Genomic DNA, 27533 nt, shown 5'->3' with positions numbered 1-27533 from the left:
AATGACACGTAGGCTCATTTTCCCATAGACCTTTTTTTTGGATACCAGCGTAGTCAGCTCTGGTGGCTAACAGCCATCTCCATCCTACTTCATGGGCTTCACTTTTCAAACCAGAAGACTATGTCAATTGTTATACACATGGATCTATGGATACAACCAAGACATGCAGTTTACAGGAGACCATCACTTCTAATCTAATTTTCTGATTAATGAAGAGGAGACATTTGCTGTTGCTGCTATAAATCCCCACGTTGATGCCTGGACTTGCAAATGACTGTCAGTCACTGTTCTGACTGATTGGTATATGCCCTTACCCCCCAGCTACAGCTTGTCTTTCTTCCACATGTTGTTGTTCTATTCATTTGCAGCAGTTTAACACAGATGTTTGCTGTGGGAGGCAGTGCAAATCTGCCACATTCACTGTCCTCAGTGTTTTCCTCACAGCCCTACAGTCAGCCTGTTTGTTGTCTGATCTGGCACATGAGTGGGCGTGTTTGTATGATTGAGCAGATAGACACTGCAGAGAGTCTGGGTGTCTTTGTTCTGTGTACAATATTTACCAGTTTTGAAACTAATCCCTCTGTCTTTTTATGTTCTATTTTGCTGTACCGTTCTAGGAGTCACACTCAAGGTCATCAGCCAACACATTTTGGCCTGAGGGTCTTCTAGGGGGTTGGGCCTCCTCACCAACATGAAAGGGATGGGGACCAATCGTAACAGACACCTGTCTGACTCCTGCGATCCATCGTTGGGTCATCCAGAAGCCCTGTACCCTCAGAAGACCAGCACCCTGCCTCGCAGCCCTTACTTGCTGAGCCCGACAATGGACCACTACGGCACCATGGACCCCCATCTCTACCCCTCAACCAACCCGGCATCCTTTCCACCAGACTGCATGCTGCCTCTCAACAATCAACTCTCAAACAGCAACACTTTCTCTGGGATTCATTACAACTCTTATGACCAGTCTGACTTCTCCCCACCTGGAGACAGTATTGGAGGGATAAGCACAGGGACAATGGGGACATCCATGTCCATGGGCATGGGAACGGGCATGGGCATGGCAGGAATGGGTGGACGACGAGCTATGATTACAAGTGGCTCAGCAACTATATCACACCATATGACTAAGAACCAGCCACCACCCAGTCTGCTGGAGTTTGAGAAGCAGCTACCTGGAGGACGTGATGGATTCAGCACATTGCAGTTCCACCGATCATCTGCCCTCACTGCCGCCAAGCAGCGCACAGACAGTCCCGGTCGCATTCGTTACATGCTGCACTCAGTGCAGAAACTCTTTGCAAAGTCCCAGTCACTGGAACACCAAACCATGAAAGGAAATCTCAACGGACGCTCCACGAGCAGCGGTGGAGGCTCGTCCGGCACCGAGGACGGAGGGAAGCAGAATCGCAGAGCCAAAAGTAAAGATCGGGGTACAAAGTCAGACGCTGCCAAGAGACGACCACGCTCCAACATGTCGGGTTACTGGAGCTCAGACGATTTGGACAGCAGCGATATGAGCAGCTACCACAACACCATGGCCATGATGACTCTAGGGCGTTCAAGTGGCCATGACAGCCAAAGCAGATACATTCACAGTGGCTACAACACGATCAGCTCCTCCAAAAGCAGTAACGACATGAAGTATCAGGCACTTCCTGTGCCTGCGGGTGGAGGCGGTGGTGGTACTGGAGGTATGGTTATAAATGATAATGACTATATGAAAGGAGGCTCCTGGTCCACACTGACCATGGGTCACCCAAGACAGGTGATCCAGAAGGGCTCAGCAACTCTGGATAGGTCCATGCTCAAGTCCAAATCCTGCCAACAGGAACTAACCTGCAACTATCTGCAGGTTGGTAGAAGGGTGAGTACATCTGAAATGAGTGCAGTGCATGATAATAGTTACATTTACACAGTATTTGTATGTATAGACTCAGTAATAACTGAGTGAAAAAAGAAAATGTTTGACAGACTTTGATTGGTAACGCTCACTTTCCTCAAAATTGCCCACTTTAGTTTGAATGAGCTCCATTCGAGAATAACCGAATAACGAATTAATTATACGTTTTCAAGTTGGCCAACAATTTTCCTTTTTTTTTTTTCAGTGCTATTCATGTGCACTAACGCAGTCAGTACATTTACATGACATTGACAAGAATCAAATTATTGTGTCATTCCGACTAAAACTAGACTTTTAAAATACATGTCAACAGTCACACGGCTGCTTAGTGGCTAGGAGTGTTGCCTTACAGCAACCCGGTCCGACCGAGGGCCTTTCTGTATTGCAGTTTCTACTGTTTCCTCCCTCTACACTCTAAATTGACCATAGGTGTCGACGTGAGAGTGAATGGTTGTTGTCTGTGTGCTTTGCCTCCGATGGACTGGCGACCTGTCCAGGGTTTCAGCTAGAATTTGTTCCAGCATCCCCACGATGTGGAAGACAATGAAATAACACTAAACTGAATTTCTTAAAGTTGGACTAACACACTTAGATCATGAGGTTGGGAGTTGAATTGCTGGTCTTGGCATCCTGTGCATGTTTCACAGTTCCAGTCCCATGTTGGTACAATAATAGATATAGCTGATACACAAACAGTAGCACGATTTTACATGGTGAAATCTAGAAAAAATACACTTTATGCTTCATCAGAAAATGCACAATAATACCAAGCATAAAGTGAAATGAAAACCCACTCTTGCTTGTACTGGAAGAAGGACAGCAGTCCAATTAAATGGCGTAGTAGAGCTATGACCCTGTAGCTCAACTTATCTGCATGGAAATGTACTGACTGCTGCAGTGTTGACAATGTTTAAAAATAAATAAATCACATCACTAATTTTAGCCCACCTAATGCTGCCTTTAGGGTGATTGGAGTAGCACATTAGGCCACAGCGGGGGAGCCAATGAAATCCCTTGTCGGCGGATGCGCAGTGGTAGCTACGTGAAGGCCATGGGAGACATGGAAGACAGCGACGACTCGGAGGGAAGCCCAAAACCCTCTCCAAAAACTGCTGCTCGCCGCCAGAGCTACCTCAGGGCTACGCAGCAGTCTCTGAGCGACCAGCCACCCCCACACAAGTAAGAGAATACACTGAGACGCAGAGCTGTGCTTTATTAATACACAACAGCAAGGGAGACAATTACAGATTATAAAGGGACTGCGACCTGCTATCAGTTGGAAAATGATGGACAGGCCTTCCAATGAAAAGACTAACATGGAACGAAGATGAAGAAATATGTACATTTAAAGGGATATTTCAGGGTTTTATTCTTTGGTTTTGTATATTTATCAGTTTCCGTGAACCAGCCTGGGATCCAGATACTCTCTTGTCCTAATAATATGGCTGCCAGCAAGGACACAAGACTGATTATACTTTATGCCCGCTTAAGTCTATGACCCCCAAAGAAAATATTTGATCCTTTATCTTACCCTTTGACAGGCTTTTTTGTCGTTAAACCGCAGTTTAACTCCCATACCAAAGTCCATAAAAGTCTATAAAATTCAGCATTTTTTTAGCTTGCGAGGACACAGGAGCTGCTGGTCTACTGCTGCCTCATTTGGTAAGTTTGTGTCACTTTGGTAAATCCAAGTCAAGAATTTCAAACACTGAAGTCACAGGAAAACACATTTGAAATTACTGATGGAGGCAGCAGTGGATCAACAACTGTAAATGGTGCTGATTTTGTCTGAGGACTTTGGTGCAGAGAGTTTGTAAACTTAAGTCTCCAGCTGGAAAAGGCTGTGTCACGCCAAGAAAAAGTGGCAAGCATCTTCTGTATATCATCTCGCAGATTTTATTGGCAGAGTCTTTTGTTAAGTGGATAAAATCTGTTTTCCCTTCTGTCCCTGCTGGCAGCCATGTTATCAGTGAAAGAGCACATCCAGGCCCCCGGGCAAGTTCACTGAAGCGTGATCCGCCACACTTCCAAAAACCTAAACTTGCCCTTTAATGTTTTGTAAAGATTGTTTGGGTAAGTACTGCTTGGTGAAACAAGCATTATTCAGTCATCGGTTGTTGAGAAATCCATGAAATGTTAGTTGTTGTTTGTTTGTTTTAACCTGATGATCTCTGTTATATTCTGTATGCAAATGATCTTTGATGAAAAGTAACTGATTGGACCTTTAAAACGTGTGCACTGGTGAACTCTCCCGCACTCGTACTGACACACGGTTATAAATACTGATTGGTACAACCTCTCAACAATCAAAAGAAAATAAACAAACAGACCTTTTCTTGTCATGTGTACACACAGGCACAGCGTGTAGGAGCACACACACACACACACACACACACATGCTGAGTCCAAGCTGTGCTTGGACTGCATGTATAGAATGAAGTGGTGTCAGGTGTTCACCACATGCCACTTACATCAGCAATCATTTACCTTCTCACTGGTGTTCCCACATTCGGCAGAATGTTGCTGCCTGTAGTTACTATGTTTCTAAATGTCTGTCAATAACCTACATGACTTCAGAAAACTTTATTGCTTCGCTGTGTGCCCGACTAAATACCCGTCCAGTGTGTAAAATTAGTGACACCCAATGGTGAGACTGCAGACTGTAACAGAGGACTCCTCCACTCACCCCTCCCTTTCCCAAGCACGTCAGGAAAGTATGGTGGCTTTTGCAATTCAGTGAGATTCCACTGCAGAAGGCGAAATGGTGGCGCAAGATTGCTGCCTCCAGAAAGCAAGGTCTTTGCCGAAAGTACTTGAAGGGTTACAGAATTTATTGTTGTTGTAGTGAAACACACTTATTGGTATTATGTTAATAGTAAAACCTCCAGTAATACTTCAGGAGATTGAAATCTTCAAGTCTGATGGTTGCAGTGTCAAATGTCCATGCCACATTATATGCAGACTATAATTCCAGCTCCCTCCACACACATATTTAAATATCCTTGAAAGTCGGTGTTTAGAAATGTTAAGATTCTTCCCTAAAGCATGCGTGAGTGACTAACCCTACTCCCCCCCCCCCACCAATCCCTGGCCGTCCGACCACGCTTCTGCTCTGCTCCACCCTGATTTGGCGTGAGCAGCAGAACCCTGGATTATTCCTTGTTGCAGGGGGAGCTGGATGCCCTGTGGTCTCCGCTCCACAGTGTGTCCTCTCTGCACCAGCTGGGCAGGTCAATGAGCAGGTCAGTGATAGGCCTGTAAGTCACATCTCAGGGGTGTGGTGCAAACATGCTTAGGTCTGATTGGGTGATTGATCATCACTGGCTTTGCACTGCTCGCCTCAGATTTGCATCAAGTCAGTAAAAAATTGCCAAATTCATGCACCAGCAACCGCAAAATTTCCATTTATCACATAAATATTATTTATCCAGCGTCCAGTTTTAGTTTGTAAGTACTTGTCTTTGACTAAGGGGACCTTGTGTCTTGGCTATGGTATGGCAGTTTACTGTCATGTCACTGTGTGCTAAGAAAAGAAGAAAAACATGACTTTACAGCTTTTTTCCAGTTCATTTAAAGGGATAGTTCATGTTTTTTGTCATGCGGTTGTAGGAGGTATTGATACAAAAGCTGACCTTCCTGAGCTTTCTACTGCTGGCACTGCCTGGGATCATTGCTCTCTCTGATAACATGGCTGCCAGCAGGGACAGTAGAGAAAACAGATTTAAGCCACTTAACAAAAGGCTCACCATATTAAATCTACAATATCCTGAAAATAAGTTTCCTGCTTTATCTTGTCATTAGAAAACTGTAGTCAGAATTTGGATAAGGAAATGTGTAAATTTACATCATGGCAGACATTAGTTGTTTATCTATTGATAATCTCAAATCAGATTAGTTATCTCCCTTGTTGTCGCCGTCCTTTGTTTGGATTTACTTACATTAAAATAAGTTGCTCACTGAGGCAGCAGTACACCAGCAGTTCCTGTGTCCCCCACAAGTTAAAAACCTAGATTTTCTCTGATGCAAGGTAAAGCATCATCGACTCAAGCAGAGGTAGATTCTATTTGTGGGCCTTACTTACATTAATGATGCCAAACTGGGAAATTCAGCTGGCACATGAAGGAAAGTATTCAGCTCTTAGGAAATAGCGGCACACTCTGTGGCATATACTCCACAATGTCAGAAGAATAGAATAGAAAAGAATAGAATTACAATTACAAGACACACACATACAACTTGTGTTGATATTGTGTCAATACCTCGTATTACCACACTTCAAAAAAACTGAAAATAAAACTATCCCTTTAAACCCACACCTGTTCTATGGCTTTGGCATCATGTTCACACTGAGAGCTACACATGCATCATCTGAAGTAACTGGCTTTGCATGCGCTGATGAGAGGAAATTGTGAAACTATGTTTGGATTCATGGTCAACGAAATGAAGGGGTGAATCCTTTTATCCCTCTTTCTTATCTCGTTTTGCTGATCTTTCATTTTCTCCCCAAATCCATGTTTCCCCTTTGCTTCCACATCATCACATGAGAAACGTCAACTGTCCCAATATTTGTTGTCATTTTCCTCTCAGGTTTCATATCCTTGACAAATGTCCTTTATCTTGTCTTCTCCTCTTTGATCTCACTTTCTCTCCAGCTGTCTTCCGTCTCTCCGAGAGCTCTCCAATAACCGCAGCCTCGACAACCTCGACTGCATCGAAGGCACGGGCTTGTCTCTGCCACGCTGGGACGATGATGACCTTAGTCAGGCCTGCAGCACCTTGGGCAGACGTAGCTGCATGGGACAGGTCAGGGATTGCAATAAGTGTTGTGTTAAAGAAGGATTCCAGGATTTTTCTGATTCTGATTTTTACAAATGTGGATGTGTAAGTGATCAGTACTTATAGAAACCTTTTTAAAGATTCTACAGGCCATGTGACATCTTCATTATGTCCACTAAAAGGGCTTATGTGCTGCAATCAATGGCTCAAATTGAGGCACAATTGTCACTTGACTCTCGCTCAAGTTTCCACACACACACACTAGTGAGACAGACGTGGAGATTTCTGTGGATTCCCCCACTTTTGTTCTCACAGTTACTGCTTCATCTTCCTGCAACAGCTCTGTGTCTCTGTGAGGATTCAGAGTGAAAGTTAAGTACTTCAGCAGTGTTGTCAGATTGTGTTACTTTTGCAAAAACGAGCACTATTGGTGGCCACGATGTAGAATGTTGTCACTGCCCTGGAGCATTACGTTGTCGTCACCAGCGCTGTGTTGACCTAACGGATCTACTGGACCAGCTCTGAACGATTTTGTCAATACTTCACTTACACACCCACAAAGGCCCAGGTTGATAAATCTCAGGTTTTCCTATTAAATGAACGATCAATGAGGCCAATAATGAATTCCTGTTTGTGTTTCATTTTCTCTCATTACCACTGCAGATATTTTTTCTAATGAGTCATAAGTACATTTATATTTACTCATAATTTGCATCACTTTGCTCCCAGCAAACACGTCAAATCAACAGTCATGTTCAAAGAGTCCTTGGTCTGCCTTGAGCTACACTCATTTCCGTCGTATGATCTGCATTTTCACAGAAAGTGCCTGACTGACAGCCATAAAAAAAGGGGCTCAAATTGGCAAAAAATTAAAAGAACATGGATATTTCTAACTGTATCTCATTTGAATGCTATAAACCTCGAAGCCACGTGAATGACATTTGTAGGTCTTAGTCTTAGTTATCGTCTTACGTAAGAGCAATTAGCCTCCCACTGACAAGGTCGCTGTGATGATGAACAGCTGCAGGAAGTGGCTCTGATCTTTTTTCAATGAACTCATCAAATGAGGCAGCGTAAGTTGTAAGTGAAGGATTCATACCCACTCTCTCACAGGTCTTTGCCTTTTAAGACATTTCATAAAATAGAATGTATTGCTTTAACTTGCAGGCAATACATCATTCCAACATTTACATGTTTATATATATATATATATATATATGTATATGTATATACTGTATATACAGTGGTATAAGTTTACTTTAGTACTTAGAAACTTTATAAATGCTGCTAATGTCACTAAATGTAAATATATTATATACATATATTTATTTATTTATTTTTACTTTTGCCTTATTGAGGTCAGTGCATGTAAAATATATCTTTTGCTCCTCTTTCTTCTCCGCTCCGTTCCTGCTGCCACACTTACCCCCCTCATATCTCTCTGTTGTAACTCAGAGAAGCGTCACAAACACATTTTTGACTCATACTCGGCTCTTTTTGCAGCAGAATATGAAACCTATCATCTGCAAGACAGCCTGGTTCTTGTTCTTCAAAGGGAGGCTCAGAGATGGCTCACTTTTTCTGTGCATGCAATTGCCCCGTAAGAAGTTCTCAAAGTGATGTCTGCTGCCTAGACATTTCTTTCATTTTCACCAAGTTGACAGCTCTCTGTGACTATGCCACGTAAGGAAATGTCAAAAGAAAGGGGAAATGCATCTCACTAATGAAATGACAACCGATCCAGAGACTCAGGCTGAGGGAAGTTTTAAGAGCAACGCTCACACGACTGAGTCCCATTACTCACATTTACACCAGTTGTATTTCACACAACAAATAACTTTTATTAATAAGCAAATGTCTGTTACATACAACACCTTTTTCAAATGATCACATGACTCTCTGTGTTTCTCAGCAGTGATTCATTTTATGTCTAGAAAAATCACAGCAACATTGTGTTAGTGAAGTGCGACGGTTGCATACGGTCGGAGCATGACTGAAAACGCAAAGAAGCTCCAACGAAACGTTTAAAAAAAAAAAGGATTTTTGCATGGTATAAATACCCCGCTCACTCCTGTGCTAACTGTGTATACACACAAATGCTCCCTCAGGCTGATCGTGCCGATTGGTGGATAGTTTTGATTGACAGCTCTTTGGTTCACATATTCATGTCTGCTTTAGAGCTTCTGTGCAGCTTCTGCAGGTTTAACATTATGTTTTATGCCTTTGAAGGTCACTAAACATACTTTTAAATCCTCAACTTAAATATGTCAGTATGAAGCCAAGCATCTGTCAATCCTGCTCTTATTTCACAGTAAATGGAATCAGGGAACTGAAACGCTGGAGGACTTTTACTCTGAAGCATGAACAGGACATGAGTGTTAGTGACATATGTGCAGATAAAGAAATTGGAACTGTAAAGAAAGATAATTTTAAATGTCACACTTTAAAAATTGCTGTGAAACATGTGGCTCATGTGAAAAATTGACAAATAATCTATGCCATTGTAAATAACATCAACAAAAAAATCCACAAAATTGACACAGTGTAGCTTTAAACATTTGAAAACTTTAAAACTTTGGTAACAGACACAGTCCACTGCTGAGAACAGTTATTGCAGTGAAAATAGTACTGTATATACCATCTTTGCCAACGTTGTCCTTATTTTCCCCTGCAGCTGCGGGATTTGCAACAAATGAGGCACCATTACGAGGATCGCAGCTCAGAGTCCACATACAGAGATTCCCGTTCCCATTCTCAGGACAACACAGAGCCTTCAGACTTGCCCATGCCCACATGCTTCCGTTCCCGCAGCCACAGCTACCTGAGAGCAATCCAGGCCGGCTGTTCTCAAGATGACGACACAGCGTCTGTAGACTCAGGCTGCTCACCTCCTCCGGCTGACTCCACTGTCCGCACCTACAGCACCAGCACCGGTGAGTCACAGGCAGAATAACAGATGATTTGCTGCAAATGAGTATAAATAGAAGAGTTCTTATACAGTACGATGCACTGTAACAGGTGGCCAAGCTGATATCATTGGAATGCTTTCTTCATAATATCTGCAATATAATCCTATTATAAGACTCTTTTACAAGGTTTTGACCCATTTTAGTGTGACGTAGACTCATCGTGGTAGTATGTTTTAGATGCTCTTCATAGCCTTGGTCCTGAGTGGAATACTCGTCCTCCAACATTGCACACAGCAAGCATGTTTAGCTCAAATGTAGCATCTTTTGCCCACACTAGACGATGATTCTACCCAGTGGAGGACATGGAAAGAACAGTTTGGCTCTTACCTGAGAGCCACAGGCTTGGACAAAGCCCCAAAGGAGAAACAGCTAGCAATTTTTCTGCATCATTTTGGGACAGACAGACCACGCATCCTACCCTCACGCACAGGTAACTCTTAAAGAAAATGGCTCCTATCACCTAAAAAAGTCAATGTTTGAAACGGAAAAACGAAAAACATCACTATCACTGAAAAAAGACATGATTAACTAGCTGCAGGTGTTGCATAATTTTTCTGGTTTCTTAAATATCTTTAAGCCCTTACTCCCACATAGCTGCTGGACGTAGAGGAGCCATGTTTACAGAATAATAATGTTTTGCACTGTCATGATGGAAACAGAATGTAACTGGCATTGTGCACTTTTGCTTCTTGCATTTATTCTGTATTTATTGTTTTTTTTTTACTTTTGTTTTTCTTCCTTTCATGAAATAAACATACATAAATCTTTGTTTTCTCAAACTAATTCTGAAATGTTTACACAGTCTCGCCGCAGAGCCGCTTTCCAAGTCCATCCAAAAACACAATTGTACCAGAGTAACCAGGAGTGAGGTGAATCGTGACTGTAAAATACCATATCTTAAGACCACAATTGAACAATTGTCATTCTCCATTAAGGCCTTGCCAACCAAAATCAAAACATTATCGGACATAAAACTGTTTACAACAAAGGTTAAGTGCTGGCTAAAAGAAAAACAGAGCTGTGCACATTAATTGTTTTAGGTAAATTATACTTTGACTTGTAAGTTGTGTTTTAGTGTATTATCAAGTGTAGTTTTATCATACTTTATTGTACTGATTATATTTTATATTTATCATTTGACAATTGTTATTGTGTGTAATGTGGCTTAGCTTGTAGTTGTTATGTATATGTATACGTAGATGCATTTACATTTTAATCTGTTGTGTAATTTTAGCATGTAGTTCTGTGTTTTAGTGCAGTTTTAACATGTTTGATCATGTATATGTTATTTTACTGTTCATGTAAAAGCCCAACTAGGAACAAGAGTATGGAGGACGGAAAGTGCCAAAATTAAATAAATAAATACACCATTAAATACATAAATGTGTCATTAATTAATTAAAATACCAATTCATTGTAATGTAAAAAACAAACAAACATGTACAATTATTTCATGGTCCTATGTTGCAGTGCATCATGAATTTATTTTATCTGTCAGTGGGCGGGGCTATCGCTGATCTAGCATCAGAGAAAACATATATAAACCTGAAATAAATATTTTTCTCTGTCCCAGAACACAATTTTAAGGCCATTTGAGTTGAGAAATTAGTTATTTAGAACTCAAAAATTTGGTTTGTGTAGTAAAATATGATGTATTTATAGTTTGGCAGAAACGTTGTCGGAGGTGATCAGCTCCGCCTTTGTGGACAGTACTTGCTTTACTGTACTTTATTAATCCCTTTTTAGGGAAATACCTTCTCAGCATTTGACCCATCCTAGAAGTGGTGGGCAGAGGGCAGCCACACTGAGCTGCGTCCGGGGAGCAATTGGGGTTGGGTACCTTGCTCAGGAGTACCCGAGCCCTTTTTGACCTGGTTGGGACTTGAACCAGCAACCCTCTGGTTACAAGCCTGGTTCCCTTTCAAGGGAACCTCGGCCAGTAATTAATTAATTACACATTTAATATCACATGTATGTATTTAATTCCAATTTTAACTAATTAATGACACATTTAAGTAATTATTTAGCAGTGTATTATTTATTTAATTTAGGCACTTTCCGTCTTTCATACAAGAATTGCAAACTAGCAATATCTATAAACTCTATGTACAGCACATCAGTTGCATTATTTGTATAGGAACATTATTAACTGTATTGTCCCTATTTAAATAAATTATATTCTATTCTATTCATAACAAAATCAGAAATGTAATGTTCTTCAGGGGAAAAAGACAACACAAAGTACAAAAAAACTTGATTAAACACTAATGTAATTAATGCAGGTGCACTTTGTACTTGTCCTCTGTATCTGTACATTCCAGATTTGATTAACACTCAAATTGTTGCAGGATATGATGACCGGATACAGCAGCACAAGCTGTGCAATATCTTTTCCACCCTGTTGTTGAACTTGCAGAAGTGGATGATGAACTGTGTGTGATGAGACATGAATGCATGAATGAATGAATCCTCCAAAGGGCTAGTGGGGGTGACGTGTAACTGCTCCCAAGTTCACAAACAGAGAGTGTGGTTATGGTGGTTTTGTGGATGTGCATTATTGTTGTTGTTGTTAATGAGCATCCACACGGTGGTGCTCTATCGTCACAACAGCATTAACACACCACAGAGAATGTGCTGCCTTCACTCGAGGAGAAGGAATGTGGGAAATTTGTAAAAGTGTGTCTGTTTCAATCACAAATTTTGATGGTTACTAACTGATACCCATGCAGTTTTTGTGCTTTATTATCAGCAGATTTATGTGTGTATGTTTTAAATGATCTGTTCTTGTCACGATTTATACTGTGAATTTAGTTGCCGTTATTTGTCATCTTTAAAAACGGGGTCCCCATAAACGTTTGGTAAACTTTTACGTATATAACGGTAGTTCAATTTTTCGAGGTATTCTTGAAGGCAGCATTAGACATGACACCACGCCCCCTTCACAGTCCCAACGTAACGCCAAACAACCGCCGTCTCCTCTCAGTTTGACAGAGCCTGTGTCCTCTGCATCATCCACTGTTTTCTACACCTGACCACAGGGTAAGAAATGAATTCTTTATTTGTCTTATTTAAGTCAATGTCGTGACTGAGCTCAGTTTGTAGTCAAACTGAAATAGATATTTGTTGCCTGAACACTGGTCACAGGGACTTGAAGGTTTGACTGTCAAGCGTTACTTTTTATTGACAGTTAAACTGCATCAACCTGAACAGCTGTTGCCGAGCTTTATTAATATACACATTCGTTTTCTGAACTGCAGAGATGTTTCATAGGAGTTTGGGGGCCACAGGCAAAAGGGTTGGAGAGGGGGACTCCCATCATCCAGGGATACTCAATTAAAATTCAGCCTGTATCCATACTTAATTTTTCCTACACAATTCCTAAAAAAAAAGAAAAAGAAAAAGGTTTGCCGTTAACATGGCAGCATTTCAAATGTCTTCGTACACAAAACACCCCAAGACAACTCAAAACGCTGTAGTTGTTTGTCATCTTTAAAAACTGGGTCCCCTATAAAAGGTTGGTAAACTTTGACGTATATAATTGAAGTTCAATTTCCCGAGACATTCTTGAAGGCAGCATTAGACATGACACCACGCCCCCTTCACAGTCCCAACGTAACGCCAAACCACCGCTGTCTCCTCTCAGTTTAACAGATCCTGTGTCCTCTGCGTCATCCTCTGTTTTCTACACCTGACCACAGGGTAAGAAATTAATTCTTTATTTGTCTTATTTAAGTCAATGTCGTGACTGAGCTCAGTTTGTGGTCACCGGGACTTCAACATTTAGGTGTCGACCGTTATTTTATTTTTTTATTGACATTTAAACTGTATCAACCTGAGCGGCTGTTAATATTTATTAATTAATATCGTTTTCTCTACTGCAGAGATGTTTCATATGAGTTTTGGGCCCACAGGCAAAAGGTTTGGGGAGGGGGACTCCATCATCCACTTCTACTCAATTAAAATTCAGCCTGTATCCATACGTAAACTACACTTTTTGCTACATTTTTAATTTAAAAAAAAATAAGAAAAAAAACATGCCAGTAACTCCAAACGCTGTAGTGCATATGCCAGGCCAGTATCTGGCGCTGTAACAGTGCTTCGAAAGTGGGGCTATGACGTCATTCCCCGTAAACGTACAGTTGGTGTGTTAAGATATTTTCTTCCTAAAAATAATGTTTTAAGTCTCCCAAAAAGATGGTTCCGTGTGTATTTAACGTATTCAACAGTTTGTCCTAAACTTGTTTTCATGTGTACGGACCCTGATTATTAGTTATTTGAGTCAGTTTACTTCTTTTTGCTCTTAGAAACTTGATAAATGCTGCTAATTGCAATAAAACAACAGACTGAAAATTAAAGCTGGACGTAGTTTTCCAGTTTGCTGGTTGAAACTAATCAGGAAGTGCAAATATACTGAATAGTCATCAGGGAGCTGTATTTTTCACCTTCTTTCACCTATTGGACTTTTCTGGTTGCAAGATGCCAGTTTGACTGGAAGTCTATATGGGACATTGAGCCTACTAGTTTTATTTGTATCATCAGCAAATATTTTTGTGTATGAGAGTAAGTTACATCTGCTTATCTGTGTGGTCATTTAGCTGTTATACTTTAATATATCTGTATGGCTTTATAAAAGCTGCTTCTTTTTGCCTGCTGAAATGGAAAATTGGCTTGCACAGGGGATTATTTGATGGCTGCCCCACTTTACCACCACATGGAGGCCTCTGGTCTGTCTGTTGCCGCATGTGGATAAATTCCCATTACGCGGTCACATTTAAAAGAAAAACTGCTGTGCAGTTTTGTAGTAGCGGTGCTGTTGATGAGCACATTTGGTGTGATAGTTAATTGAGATACTGGTAAACCATACAGATGGGTCAACTGACGGGCAGCAGACAACTTGGCAAGCGCTACAGAATGGTTTTCAGAGAGCAGCACAATCCACCTTTGTCTTTCATTGTTACTTATTGTCCGGCTCCAGCTGACCACAGTACAGCACCCTTTCAATAAAGAAGCTTAAAATTATACTCTTACTGGTCCAACAGCTCAGCAGGCATAATAAAGCTGGATCAGTGATCTGACTAATAGTTGTTTGGACTGTTTAACGACATCGACACACACCCACTATAGCACCCATGCTGTGTTCCTGTACTCTGTGGGTTTTCCAATTTCTAGATTTGGGAAGTGCTTTCAGACGACCCTGTGTAACATTTAAGAGGCTTTATCAGCAAAATTTGATTTGAATCATGTTTTCATACAAGTGTGTAATCACTTAAAAATATATAGTGTTTGGTAATGGTACACTTTAGGCAAGGGCCTTGCTTTATGGAAGCCACCTTTTCTGAGGTATCATGTTTCTACAACAAACTCAACAGACACTCCAAACAGAGCATGTGTTTAGTGTTTTGAAGAGGAAGCTTATGGCCTGTTTCCATCATGGTACAGTTCGGTTTGGTACAGTAAAGTATGGTTCGAAACAGTAAAGCGCTCGGTCAGGCTTGCGTTTCCACTGAGAACAGTACCTTTGCTTCGTATGATGGGGTGTTGGCTAAGCCAACTCCGGTCCTTTTAAGTGTATACATGCAGGAGTAATTGGACTTTGAATAGAATTATCTTGAGATGTTAGTCCAACTGAGGATAGTATGATTTCACTTGGACTAACATGTTGACATGACACTCAGAAAACAGAACTATTGTTCCGACTTTTACCATGCATGTAAATGCACTGAATGACTGGACTCTGCATTGTGTAAATTTATTTGGCAACATTTTCAATTTACCAGACATTTTAATTTAGTTAAAAAAAAGTTATCTTCATCTGTTTTTATTAGTGTTGTCAATTTAACGCATTATTAACAGCGTACATTTTTTGTCGCAAGATTAACGTTCTTTTTGGCCTAGCAAACTTTGTTTTTTTTTTCATATGCTGTTGCAACAACTATTAACGTTAAAACTACACCACACTGGATCTAGCTAGACCGGAAACAAAACAACAGGCACATTGCACATACTTGTTTGGGCTTGCAAGCCGCCCAGAGAGTAGTAGGCTAACGTTACGTTTTGAGTGGATGGCGAGTACTCCCTACATCCAAGTAATGATGTATGCAGTGTTACCAACCAAGCTGGAAGACCCCCAAACCGTAGTAAGGAGACCACCGAAGACCGCTAGCTCCTTTAGCTCAGATTACCTCATTATGACAACAACACATTAAACCACGGGACTGCGTCTGCGTTATTCACAGCACTTCAGGGTGATACACAACCTCTCTTATTATTGTGCAGCTTTCACAATAACAGGAATAACTCAAAATATGCACGGTGACCGAGATATTGTCTCAATAAAAAAAACATTTGCACAGAGCAAGCCGATCCACTTTTCTATGTTGATAAGAGCATTAAAATAAGAAAAAAATTATTGGACAAAAAGAAATCAAGGTACATTTAGAATAGATAAAAATGTGTGATTAATCGTGCGTTTACTATGACATTCATGCGATTAGTCAGTCAGTCATCATCTAACCGCTTTATCCTCCACCAGAGGGTCGCGGGGGGTGCTGTGCCAATCTCCGCTACATCGGGCGATAGGCGGGGTACACCCTGGACAGTTCGCCAGTCCATCGCACACACAGATAGAGACAAACAACCATTCACTCTCACACTCACTCCTACGGTCAATTTAGAGTGTCCAATTTACCTATTCCCCACATTGCATGTTTTTGGACTGTGGGAGGCTCGAACCCGGGGCTCGAACCCGGGTCTTCTTGCTGCAAGGCGAGAGTGCTAACCACTACATCACCGTTTGACCCTTCATGCGATTAATCACGATTAAATATTTTAATCGTTTGACAGCACTAGTTATTATACATTTTACCTGATTGTGAGATTGTGGGACAAACGAGGCGACTTTAAAATGTGACAAACTGCACATTTCACACTGGTGAGTGGAGAGCAGTTAGCAGTGTTGTTGGAAACTGTTGTCAGTGGATGTAGCTTCTTCCAGTCAACTGTTTTACAGCTTTGAAAATCCCATCTTGAACCAGGCTTGGCAGTGGACAACAGCACCACTGTCCAGATGGCATGAAAACAGCAGCACTCAGTGCCCACTCCAGATTCCACTTTAAAACATTGACACAAAGCATGTGATTGTTCCGTCTGTAAAGAAACTGAACGTTCTACCGAACAGCTCTTACACGGATTCACTTTTATTAAAAACTGTACTTTGGCTTCATGTCAATGTTTGTAGCTGTGGAGGTGTCTTTGATGTGGTGTCTTTGATGAGTCTTTGACAAAAAAGGCTTTGTCAGCAGTGGTGCTATTGTCAGGAGCTGGTTCATATTAGATAATATGTTGTGCGCTTGCACAGCTGCTTATGTTTGTGTGTGGCTTGGTGCTAGAAAGAAAGCAAATACAGGAAACCATCTGAATTTGTGTCTATGCCACTGAACAATTCATCCAAATTTAATCAAAATTGCAATAGAGGCGCAATATTTCTTAAAGCTAAAATGTGTGTCAAAATACAATTTTAGATTTTAATCCTGACCTATACACATTATATGCTATAGACAAAACATCTCTGTGAGAAACAGAGATGCACAAATATCACACAGTAATTATTCTTATAATATGTTCTTCAAATTAAATTGAAAATCATATCGCAATTGCAAATTCAGTCAAAAATAATCGCAATTCGATATTTATATAAACTCGTTCAGTCCTAGATTGTTGTTGCACCCCTTTGTGCTCTAATTGTTCTGTTGTCATTGTTGCATGTGCACGTTGCCTTTTGTTTTGTGTGGGTTTTTTATCTGTGCTCTGCTGCAACCCCAATTTCTCATAGGGGATTTATGTGCCACACATAAAGTTGTGTTTTGTGACCTTAATATTCTAGTTTTGGTCATTTTTCTGTCACCAGCACGTATCAGGCCTCTGACAGGAGCAGCTTCAGCCATAGAACAGTAACAGTAGATGATGTGTTTGCACTTCAAACTTGTTCAAAACCTGTCTGATCACTTGTTTGGTGGATTATATTATTAAGCTGCCTCTACTAGAATAATTTAATAATGTGCAATTATCTGACCATAACATTGTTTTATATATATATAATGCACATGCCAACATGGTGATATGTGAACAATTTATTTGCATAAAGTTTTAAAACTGAATTAACAAAAATATAATCATTCTAGCTGGGCATCACGTCGCCTCCCATTTTGTTTCTTGTATCAAGAGCCAAAATTCGATGGCTTGTCAAACAAACAATTATGTAGTTGACGCCCAACGATCTGGACTGTTACAGAAATAAAGGAAGTAGGGGTTCCAGACATATTGTGTTCCAGATATCAAAGCATCCCACTTTCCCTGACAAAGTCTAATGCTGGGTGCAACACTTTTTGCACAATTTTACCCACAATTCACAGTTGGCCAGAGTCTGCACCAGTCAGCACTAGTTGGGGACAGTCGGCATGGCTAGTTGGCACAGAAATCTGTTAGTGTGTGAGAGGTAAAGACTCAAATCAGCAAGTGTGTGAGGGTAACAGACCCGACCCGACCCGACCTCAGTCGTAGTCAATCAGAACTCAAAAAACGTCTCAAAATATATACGATGGTCTGCAGTGGAGAAGCGTTAAAATGTGGACAACGGATATTTAAAGATGTTTTTATGGTGTATTACTTTGTCATCTCCTCTCATTATGGGATAATGCTGGCCAAGAGCAAAGGGATTGGGCTTCTAATTGTCGCTGGTTCAAATTCCAGGAATGGTCAAGGCCTAAGAGCAAGGCACCCAATCCCCCATTGCTCCGTGGTGGCAGATAAGTGCTGGCCACTGCTCCTGCAGTATATGGGTTGGTGGGTGATGGGTTAAATACAGAGGTCAAATTCACTATCACTAATTGATGTGTGTACAAATAAAACACATTTTAATTGTAATTATGCAGTAACACTTTCACTCTCACTCTCTGCTAGTTGCTGACACACACAAATTGAACAAATGGGTTCATTCTTTTTAAAAAATAAAACAGACAGTGGGACTGTTTGTGCATGAACACAGAGAAAAGCCTAGTATAAGTGCTGTATTTCATAAACACTGGCAAAATACTTGAACCACGCTCCTGCAGTGTTTCAAATACATATTTACATTTATCACATTTAAGACAGGAGGACGAGAGGGATAGTTGTTCAGACTGACAACTCACCTTCCAGTCTGACAGAAAGATTTGTTTCAGGTCATGTGAGTTTTGTATTAACTCTGCAGACACATACACAAAGAGTTAAAGCTAAGGAGTGGATTACAGTGAACAACACGCCTTTTGTTTGACTGTTTTCTTAGCTGCTCATGCTGCAGGGTTTTTTTCACAATCCTGGATGATTTCTTGATTATGTATTGTGTCCATGCAGGCTTGTGCACTTTGAGGGCCTTATATAATGGCTTTACAGAAACGTATGAGTCCACTTACTGGCCAGAATCAATAGACGACAGACTGAATAACAGCACAATTTAGGAATGGCTCAATGCAACCTATTTCTGTCTGATAACACAAACGTAAGCGTCTGTGAATATCGATAGAAGTCTGAATATGTTCTTTTCGCCATAGCCACCAGCCCACAACATGACTCAGCAATCTACTTTTTATTTACAGTTTTACAGTCTGTGCTTAGTTAAGCCTTTTATGTGGTATTTTGTGTTTTTTCAAATTGTGTCGCATTTTCCCCCGTTTTGTTGTTCAATGTCAGATTATAGATCTGGATGTGATGTAAGTGACTGCATAAGGAATGTACCATCTCACTTAACTGGAAGAATTTGTAATTCAGTTATTATTATGCATTATTAAATAGGGTTAGTGACAGTTGGTGACCAGAGGCACAACGATACGATATTATCACGATATTGCAAAATACTCAGTATTTTTGTGAAATCATATATTGCGAAGGAAGCACTTGCCGTCATCTAGTGGACTGAACCATCAAAAGTTACACGTTACTTGTAATATCAGTTTAAAAAAAAGCTAAAAGAAAAAAAAATCAACACTTTGTCTCTCAAAAGTGATATAATATCCCTATGCAAAATTATATTGCGATATTTGCAATCTCCCCCCCACCCGTAACAAATACATTCTGTCAGTTTCAACTCATTGTCTATGGAGGCAGTGACAACGGTCTTTACCTTATTGTTATCGTAAGTCTGTAAGAATCAATTTGATATCAGGACTGTAAGAGTTAACATTTACTTTATTTTGTAACAGGCCAGGAAAAATGCCTTGTGCTTTCAGGACTGCTCCCTCTGTGCTCGCTCTTCTTAAAAGAAGTGAAAAGTTACTACATGAAAAGTTTGTATGTATTTCACAAGTTTTCCACTGTTTTTTTCATTGTGGTGTGAAAAAAAGTATCTGTTCCTGAGATTATATAGCAGCCACAGGCTTCAAAATAATACTGTAAAAATTCCATTTTTAGATTATAGGTATAGAGGTCCAGCATCACACTTAGATTTCTGTGGCCTCGTCACTTTTAAAGTTTCCTGGCTCTTTGAATGCTCTGCCTACATGTGTAAATTTATCTATGGCATATATATGATTAGACTTTTGTGCGATTGAATTCTATGCAACGCGTCTAAACTACACACACTTGAAACTTGTGTTGGAGTTTGTGCAACGTTGAACTGATCTCTCCTGATGCACTGCTTACGTCAGTGGGTGAATTCCTCCTCACAGACGGGCCATTTATTTCTGTTCTCACTGATACAGTTCAGTGTTTGAGTGGATAGTGTCCACTGACCGTCACTGGGTTAATGGATGAGATAAGTGAATATGTGAATGTACTTGTCGTCAAGTCAGTTGATGTGTGGCCCTGACCTTGGCTTAGCCTGAGCTTGGCCAGTTCCCAGAGATGAGGTTCTGACTCATTGGGACCAGGTTTTGGTCTCCATTAGGGTTCAACCAATTATCAGCCTGACCGAGTATTTGGGGGCAGATATAAGGCATAGCCACTATTATCGAGTAATTTCAAAGTGCACTACTGTGGCTCCACTGCTGTCTCTTCCTCTGGACCATCTGCACTCAATCTGCTGCTGCTTCAAGTGACAACAGCTGACAACAACGTGGACTCTCTGACTGCCAATTAGATTCCGTTACCAAACATCCATATAAATGATTCCTTGCACTTAACTCCTAAACTACTAAACTACTTAACTACTAAAAGGACAGTGAACATAATTTTCTCTATTTCTATTTCATGTAAAAAAGGTTTTTGTGTTGAGAAACATTAAATGCATTTAAACAAAATGATGTGTTGAGTTTGTACAATTATACATTTTGAAAGAGACTTTCATTTTTATCGTAAATGAATATCGGTTCCTGGGGAGGTGCAGGCACACACACACACACACACAGCTCTGACCGAGGTTCAGCCTCAATTCCTCTCCATTTGTTTTGCTTCTAACTCTGGACTGATTCATCCATAAAGGCATCAGCCTCAATACCCATATGAAACTTATTGTTATTGACTGCTATGCTCGTTGCTATTCTGTTTTTGCAGTACTTGATTGCTTTTGTATGTTTTATTTACTCTAAATTCTATATTTATATTTGTCTTTTTACGCGTTCTGTGGGTTAAAATCTGAGAGAAATCTTTCAATTCTCTGTGTATGGTCCATAAGTGCAGAAATGGTTATGAAGCTTCTTGAAACTTCTGCTTCTGTGTTGTCTGTTAGACTCATGCTGTGTGGATTTCATTTAAACCCACACTCAGCTTTAGATTTTTAACCCTGCGTATATGCGGTCATGTGACCAACGGATTAAGCAGTGTATAAAGAGTCCAACATTCATAAAGCTTAATATCTTTTTCCTTTGTATCACTCAGATCCACTTGAACTATAGCCATTTAATCACACTGTGAGGGAAGAAAATGTTATTTACATAGTACATACATACTAAAGCCTGAGAGGCTGTGATGGTTTCTAGTCACAATATTATTCCGATATTTTTTTTGCATCACAGATAAGATTTGTACTTTTAGTGAACAAATGAAAAACAAGAATCTTGTAATTATGAATAATTGAGGTCCTGGGAGGACTGTAAAGATGCAGAGTTCCTCTTGTGACACTTCAAAATAAATCTAACTTAGAAAGTTAGATTTAGAAAGACAGTAATCAAGTCACTCATTTAAAATACTGTCTATGGATGATGCTGTCTGTGTCTCTTGTTGATGTCCTATATATTTGGTCTGAAATTCACGAGTGTGCAGATAAATTTTCATCTTCATCTTCTCCACCATATTTCGTCTTCAGAGTGAGCTCTTTTCATTAACTGATTTCCTTATTTTTATCCCCTATCTCGTGATCAGGGGGCTTTGAAGTGCAGCCTGTGTGACTGGGGACGTTTGGTGATTGCTCCTCTGATTTGATTTTCTGCCTCATGCCTCTGTGACTCTCGTTGCTCCATCTCTCATGCAGCAGTGGCCTCACGTATATATATACAACATTTAGAGCTGTGGGCAACTGAGGACAACGTTTTCTCTTCTCAGGCCACACATGTGACTGGCTGAATTACAATGTGCGCGTCTTTCTCATCTCTTTTGCATCTTTTCTCTCACAGTCTCCACATTCATATCCACCTGTAAGAAGACTGCTCCTCCGCCAGTTCCACCCCGGACGACGTCCAAGCCCTACATCTCCGTGACGGTACAGAGCAGCACAGAGTCAGCCCAAGACAACTACCTGGATCAGCAGGACCGGAGGTCAGAAGTCAACAGCCAGTCTAGCCACGCCCACAGCAACTCCTCTGACAGCCTTGACAGCACCCGTGCCAACAGCCTGGCCCGGGGTATTCCCCGCCCTCCGCACATCATTCCCACTCCTGTTGCCATACCGAGAGATCCCATTGCCCCCGCCACGGCCAATGCTTCCACTGAGACAAGTGACTGTGTAATCCAGCATGAGTCCCTGAAATCAGGATTTAATAAAGTGAATCTAGTGGCAGAGGAGCCTTTCGTGGCCCCACTACCCAGACGGAAACTCTCCTCCATTGGCATACAGGTAGGCAGTGGGACTGATGCACACTAACACTTTCAGAGGTGTACTATGGTTAATTCTTTTTTAAAGATCATTTTTATCTCATCAATACAAGCCCAAAACGGTGCAATCTAAAGGGTGACATCCTAGGCCTGCCGTCCACATTAACCTGGCATGTTTGGAAAACGCCATTGATTTTTATCAATGACCAGCTGTAAACTTACAATTTAATCTCAGTTTCTTTGCTTTGAATTTTCACTGTTGCTGTTTCTCAGTAGTTCTCTTTGTAATTAAGCAAACAATTGCAGAAGAGAGAATTCACTTGCTTTTTACACTGGGGTGCACATGCCAAGTGTACCTGAATGGTCATATACACTTTAAGGTGTTTGCATGAGTGTGCAGGTTTGAAAGCGAATGCTGTCTCAAATAAAAACAGAGCCCTATGGATGTAGCTAAAGGTTTCATGTGAGTTATCCTCCAACTAATATTACTATTATACTATAGTAAAAAGGCAGCGAATGGTCCCTTTCTTCATTTTCCAAACATAGCAAGGTTAACCATTAACTGTGACTTTAAATCACAGATTTTCTTTGAATTTCCTTGATGCAGGCGACAGCTGTGGCCAGAGTCGTTCTGTTTTAGAGGGTGTCTGACAAACCATTTCATTCACCATCATTCACACCAGGTTAATGAGATATACTAGGAACACTTCCAGGGCATTAATTCAAATTTGGCACAGTTATTCTCCTGGATTCAAGGATGAGCTGATTACATTTCAGTAGTCAAAAAATTGGTCACTGTCTGTGACCTCCCTGACTACATTTTTGACATTCCTAGACTAAATTATGAGAATTGTAATACAATGCACTAAATATCTTCCCTCAAAGGTCCAGTGTGAAACATTTTAGAGGGTTATTGGCAAAATTGAATGAAATGAATAAATCACATGTAATTATGTCTGTGTAAGTGCATAATCCCTGTGAAACGAGAATCATTTGTGGCCTTTGTGGCCTTACAGAGACTGCCATCACGTTTCTAGAGCAGCTCATGTGGATGTGTATTTCACATATGAAGCAAACGCTGCCTTTGCAAAGGAAGAAGAAATGCAACATCATCATAAAACCCAAAGTATAAACCAATGAGGAAGAAAGACCTAGACTTCCTGTCTGGTATGTGAAGGCCACCGTTATCCGAAGTGCTTGGGAAAGAGGAGTGAGTGCAGAAGTTCTAGTGCAGAACCTCTCTTGCCACCTGTTGACACTGATCCTGATATGGCCTCGTTTTTCTCATGCACTGGCCTTCATTTGTTGCATTTTCAGGCTCACCACTAGATGTCGTCCATTCTTACACACTGGACCTTTAAATTTAACAGTCATCACAATATACATGAATATAGAAAAAGATGCATACAGCAATGGGATGGTACAAAGTTCAGAATGTTTGGTTCCTGGCTCAACAGGACTCACATTAAATAGAATTAGGGATGTAGGGTCACTGATCCGTTTTGACCAGGTTTTGACCTTTTCCCGTTTCTCTTTGTATTTTTTGCAAGGTTGACTGTATTCAGGAAGTTCCACGAGAGGAGACCCCACCGCTTGCCAAATTCCAATCCATCGGAGTGCAGGTGGAGGACGGGTGGCAGTAAGTCCTCTTCCTGTCCTTGTAACAACGTGAGGAATTTACATTACAGCCACACACACTGCTCTGACTACTCTTTCCCTTTACAGGAGCTACTGTATATGTAGATGTGAAAGCAATGTGACCGTCATCCTTCCTGTGTCTGAAAACCATCTGTGTGTGTTTTGTTGGTGCTGCAGAAGCAGATTCTTGGCTTGAGTGTTTAAACTCTTCCAACCTGTCTCTTGTTACTGTGTTTTCCACTCAGTTGTTCCCGTTTAGTTTACATTTCGTTCTGTTTAAGACACCAGGACGTTCCTTCTGTATTTTCCTAGTTTTGCATGATACTTTTGATGATGAAGTTTTTCTTTGTGGAATTGTTTTATTTATATTATCTTTCCTAGGTTTTTCTAAACACTGTGTTGCTATGTGACAATCCCTCAGCTGTGTCAACAATGACCATAATTTAGTGCTGTCACAGTTATTGCAATACCACTGTTACGCCGTCTTGTCATGCACAGGAGAGAGTCAAATTTATTATCACAAGAGAGATAATGGCATTATTCTCTTCCTTCAAGTGTTTTACTACTTTTTAGTGATAATTGTAAATTCTAATTCTTTGTTTATTATAGCGTTGGTTTGCTGTTGGCAACAATAGTGTTTTCTGTCATACCAGCTACTAAGGCAGAGATTGCAGATGTGTCTCTGCTGCTCTGTTGTCTAAATGATTTAATTCAGCTCAGCTTTGACAATTTTATGTGCATTTTCTCAGTGTGAGAGCACGTAAGTCTCAAGGAACACAGAGCAATCCCTTCACTGTAGCTTTATGGTGCAAAGCTAAAAAGCTGATCACAGGCAAAAGGTAAAATAAGTGTGCCAATGTGTGAAATACTTGTGTTGGTGTGCTCCATTTGAACAGATAATTTGGGTTTATGTAAGTAATTGTGGCAGTAAGTAATAATAATGGGGAGGACAATTGTAAAATACAAGTAGAATAGATGATTGTGAAATTAAAATGTTTTGGTTCAGGTTCTGTGACATTGGCTGGGCTTTTTATTTTGTAGACAAGCAGTGACGTTTTGCAAATTTGTTTTGCTGTTTTAGCCAATACCTTCAAACTGATATTGGTGTTAATAATTTTTGTTTTTGTGACAGAAGCAGCACATGAAATATGTAATATTTTTGTCCATTTGCCTTATAAAACAAGAGGTGAGACATTCACTGATAATGGATCAGGTGACGGCAGCCCAACTACACTATCAATATATATATATATACATATATACAGTATATACACAAAGCTCAGTTTCTTGTTGATCCTCTTTATTTATACATCTGTTGACCAGCAGAAGTTATATTTTTATTTTCTTTGTCCACTGCTGTGTGCATTAAATTGAAAAGTCAGTTTGTAACAGTAAGTCTTGCCCTGTGTGTTTCAGGATCAGTTGCTCCAGTAGCATGGCCTCAAAACAAGACCCAGACTCAGGCACACAGGACACCCCTGTCATCTCACACGTCAGTCATACCAAACCCACTGAGAAAAAAGTCATGGTCAATAGTGCTAGCCAATCCATGACTTCCCCTCCCGGACAAGACTCTTTAGACCGTGGAGGCAATTCCAATGACCCTTCTTCACCCCCACCGCCCAGGCAGATCCTCAACCGCTCCACCACAAGAAGTAGCTCTTCCTCCTTCTCAGAAAGTCTGGACCCAGCGTTGGACCCCTCGTCTCTTCCACCTCCTGACCCCTGGCTGGAGAGTGGGAGTGGCAGTACCAGCAGTGTGTCGCACAGCGGAGGATCGGGGACGCTGTGTCAGGGAGACGGCCACTGGTTCCTCAAACTGCTGCAGGCAGAGACGGGACGTATGGAAGGCTGGTGCCAGCAGATGGAGCAGGAGACCAAAGACAACCAGCTGTCAGAGGAAGGTAAGGCTGGCAAGGTGCTACTCGCACCAATTAGAGGCCTAGAAGGGTTTATGTTTGTTTTTTTTTGTTTTTTTAGTATGTGGTTTTCTGCAAGTTTGGCACACGCTTTCTTTTAAACTAAATGAACTGAGTCGATTTTGGGGTCACACTCAAAGGTCACCTCGGCTGTGCCACGACAAATACATTTTGGCCACACCTCAAGAGTTTGCCCACTAACTAACTATTGCGAAAATTTCCTACGAAAGCCTCATATGGATAATATTGTGTGATTTTGTTTTATATCCAAAAGTTGCAGAGCAAGCTGCAGTTTGGCAGAGGCAGATAACCACAGGAGTGTAATTGTGATTAAGGTTTGTAGCTTTCTGGGAGTGTTCTCAGAATGGTTGTGAACACAGCTCCTGGTCTTTTAGTTAAATTGCTTCCATACAGCTGGAGGAGCTTGCACGTTGCAATGGGGTTAAAAAAAAATGCAATGCAAACTGGAAACTGGAAGTTGTTCAATTTAAAGGTTTGCTTTCAAGGTCCATCACAGAACTTAAAATAAGAATAACATCAGAATGGCAAAGCATAACAGAGCAATGTACAGTCAAACATGTGGACCTCCACACCTCAAACCTCTGAATAAACCCAGCATTTTTGAGCCTCGTACCGAGGTCAGATACTGTTTGACCTCAGCTCATGGTTCACAACTTCCTTATAAGGTTATGCTTTATGCCCTAAAATCAGACGTACACAGCATGGAGGGGATGAGGCGGTAACACTTGGGTTTTGCACTCACAAGCAGGCCTGTAATCCTCAGAATTACACAAATCTACTCTGGAACTGATTAAACCTCCAGATTAGATTAGTGCTTCAACATCAGCCTGACGAGGCAAACGGCAGCGAGCACAACACTCAAATCCACACTGTACACACAAACAAGTGAAGAGTGGGGAGGCTTTGGATGCCCACTTTTTTATCAGAAGTTCTGGATTGAATGTGTGTGGCATTGTTTTATTGTGAAGTCATTTGCTGTAACTCTTGGTTTCACAAAGCTATGATCACGTTGCTATAATTTGGCAATTTGATTAGATCGAAGCTCTAAATCTGTCCCACACACTGTGACAGACTATGTGAAATGAATGTTGGCGGCAGAAGACTGGAGTGAGCCCAAGCCCACACACAACACTGTCGTAAAATAAATGACACAGAAGTTAAAATATTTAGTTTGTGTTACCGATGAATAATCATGGTCTTTCTTGATCAAAATGAATTTGACCACCAGTGAGACACCCCTATGTTGTGTTTACAAAGTACAAAATGTATATCAGGTATAACAGGAGACTCTCTGAGACCCACCTGCAG

At 40.9% G+C, this 27533-nt stretch overlaps 1 protein-coding gene across 6 annotated transcripts in view; it reads left to right on the top strand.

Moving 5' to 3' along the window:
• Positions 1–27533, top strand: part of dlgap4b (discs, large (Drosophila) homolog-associated protein 4b) — a 124496-nt gene that overhangs the window by 85422 nt on the left and 11541 nt on the right. For 4 of the 6 annotated variants that reach the window (XM_044023737.1, XM_044023738.1, XM_044023739.1 and 1 more), the window contains exons 4-11: positions 618–1867; positions 2868–3082; positions 5044–5145; positions 6556–6706; positions 9354–9612; positions 22230–22669; positions 24198–24286; positions 25702–26189. In XM_044023737.1, the coding sequence (XP_043879672.1) occupies positions 692–1867; positions 2868–3082; positions 5044–5145; positions 6556–6706; positions 9354–9612; positions 22230–22669; positions 24198–24286; positions 25702–26189 (2920 nt within the window). In that variant the 5' untranslated portion in view covers positions 618–691. Of the gene's footprint in view, positions 1–617; positions 1868–2867; positions 3083–5043; positions 5146–6555; positions 6707–9353; positions 9613–9925; positions 10079–22229; positions 22670–24197; positions 24287–25701; positions 26190–27533 lie in introns of all 6 variants that reach the window. The other 2 variants (XM_044023742.1, XM_044023740.1) reach the window with 2 other exon arrangements.

Source organism: Solea senegalensis, linkage group LG4 (genome assembly GCF_019176455.1).
Source record: "Solea senegalensis isolate Sse05_10M linkage group LG4, IFAPA_SoseM_1, whole genome shotgun sequence".
Taxonomy (NCBI): Eukaryota; Metazoa; Chordata; class Actinopteri; order Pleuronectiformes; family Soleidae; genus Solea; species Solea senegalensis.
This window is presented reverse-complemented; position numbering and strand designations above follow the sequence as displayed.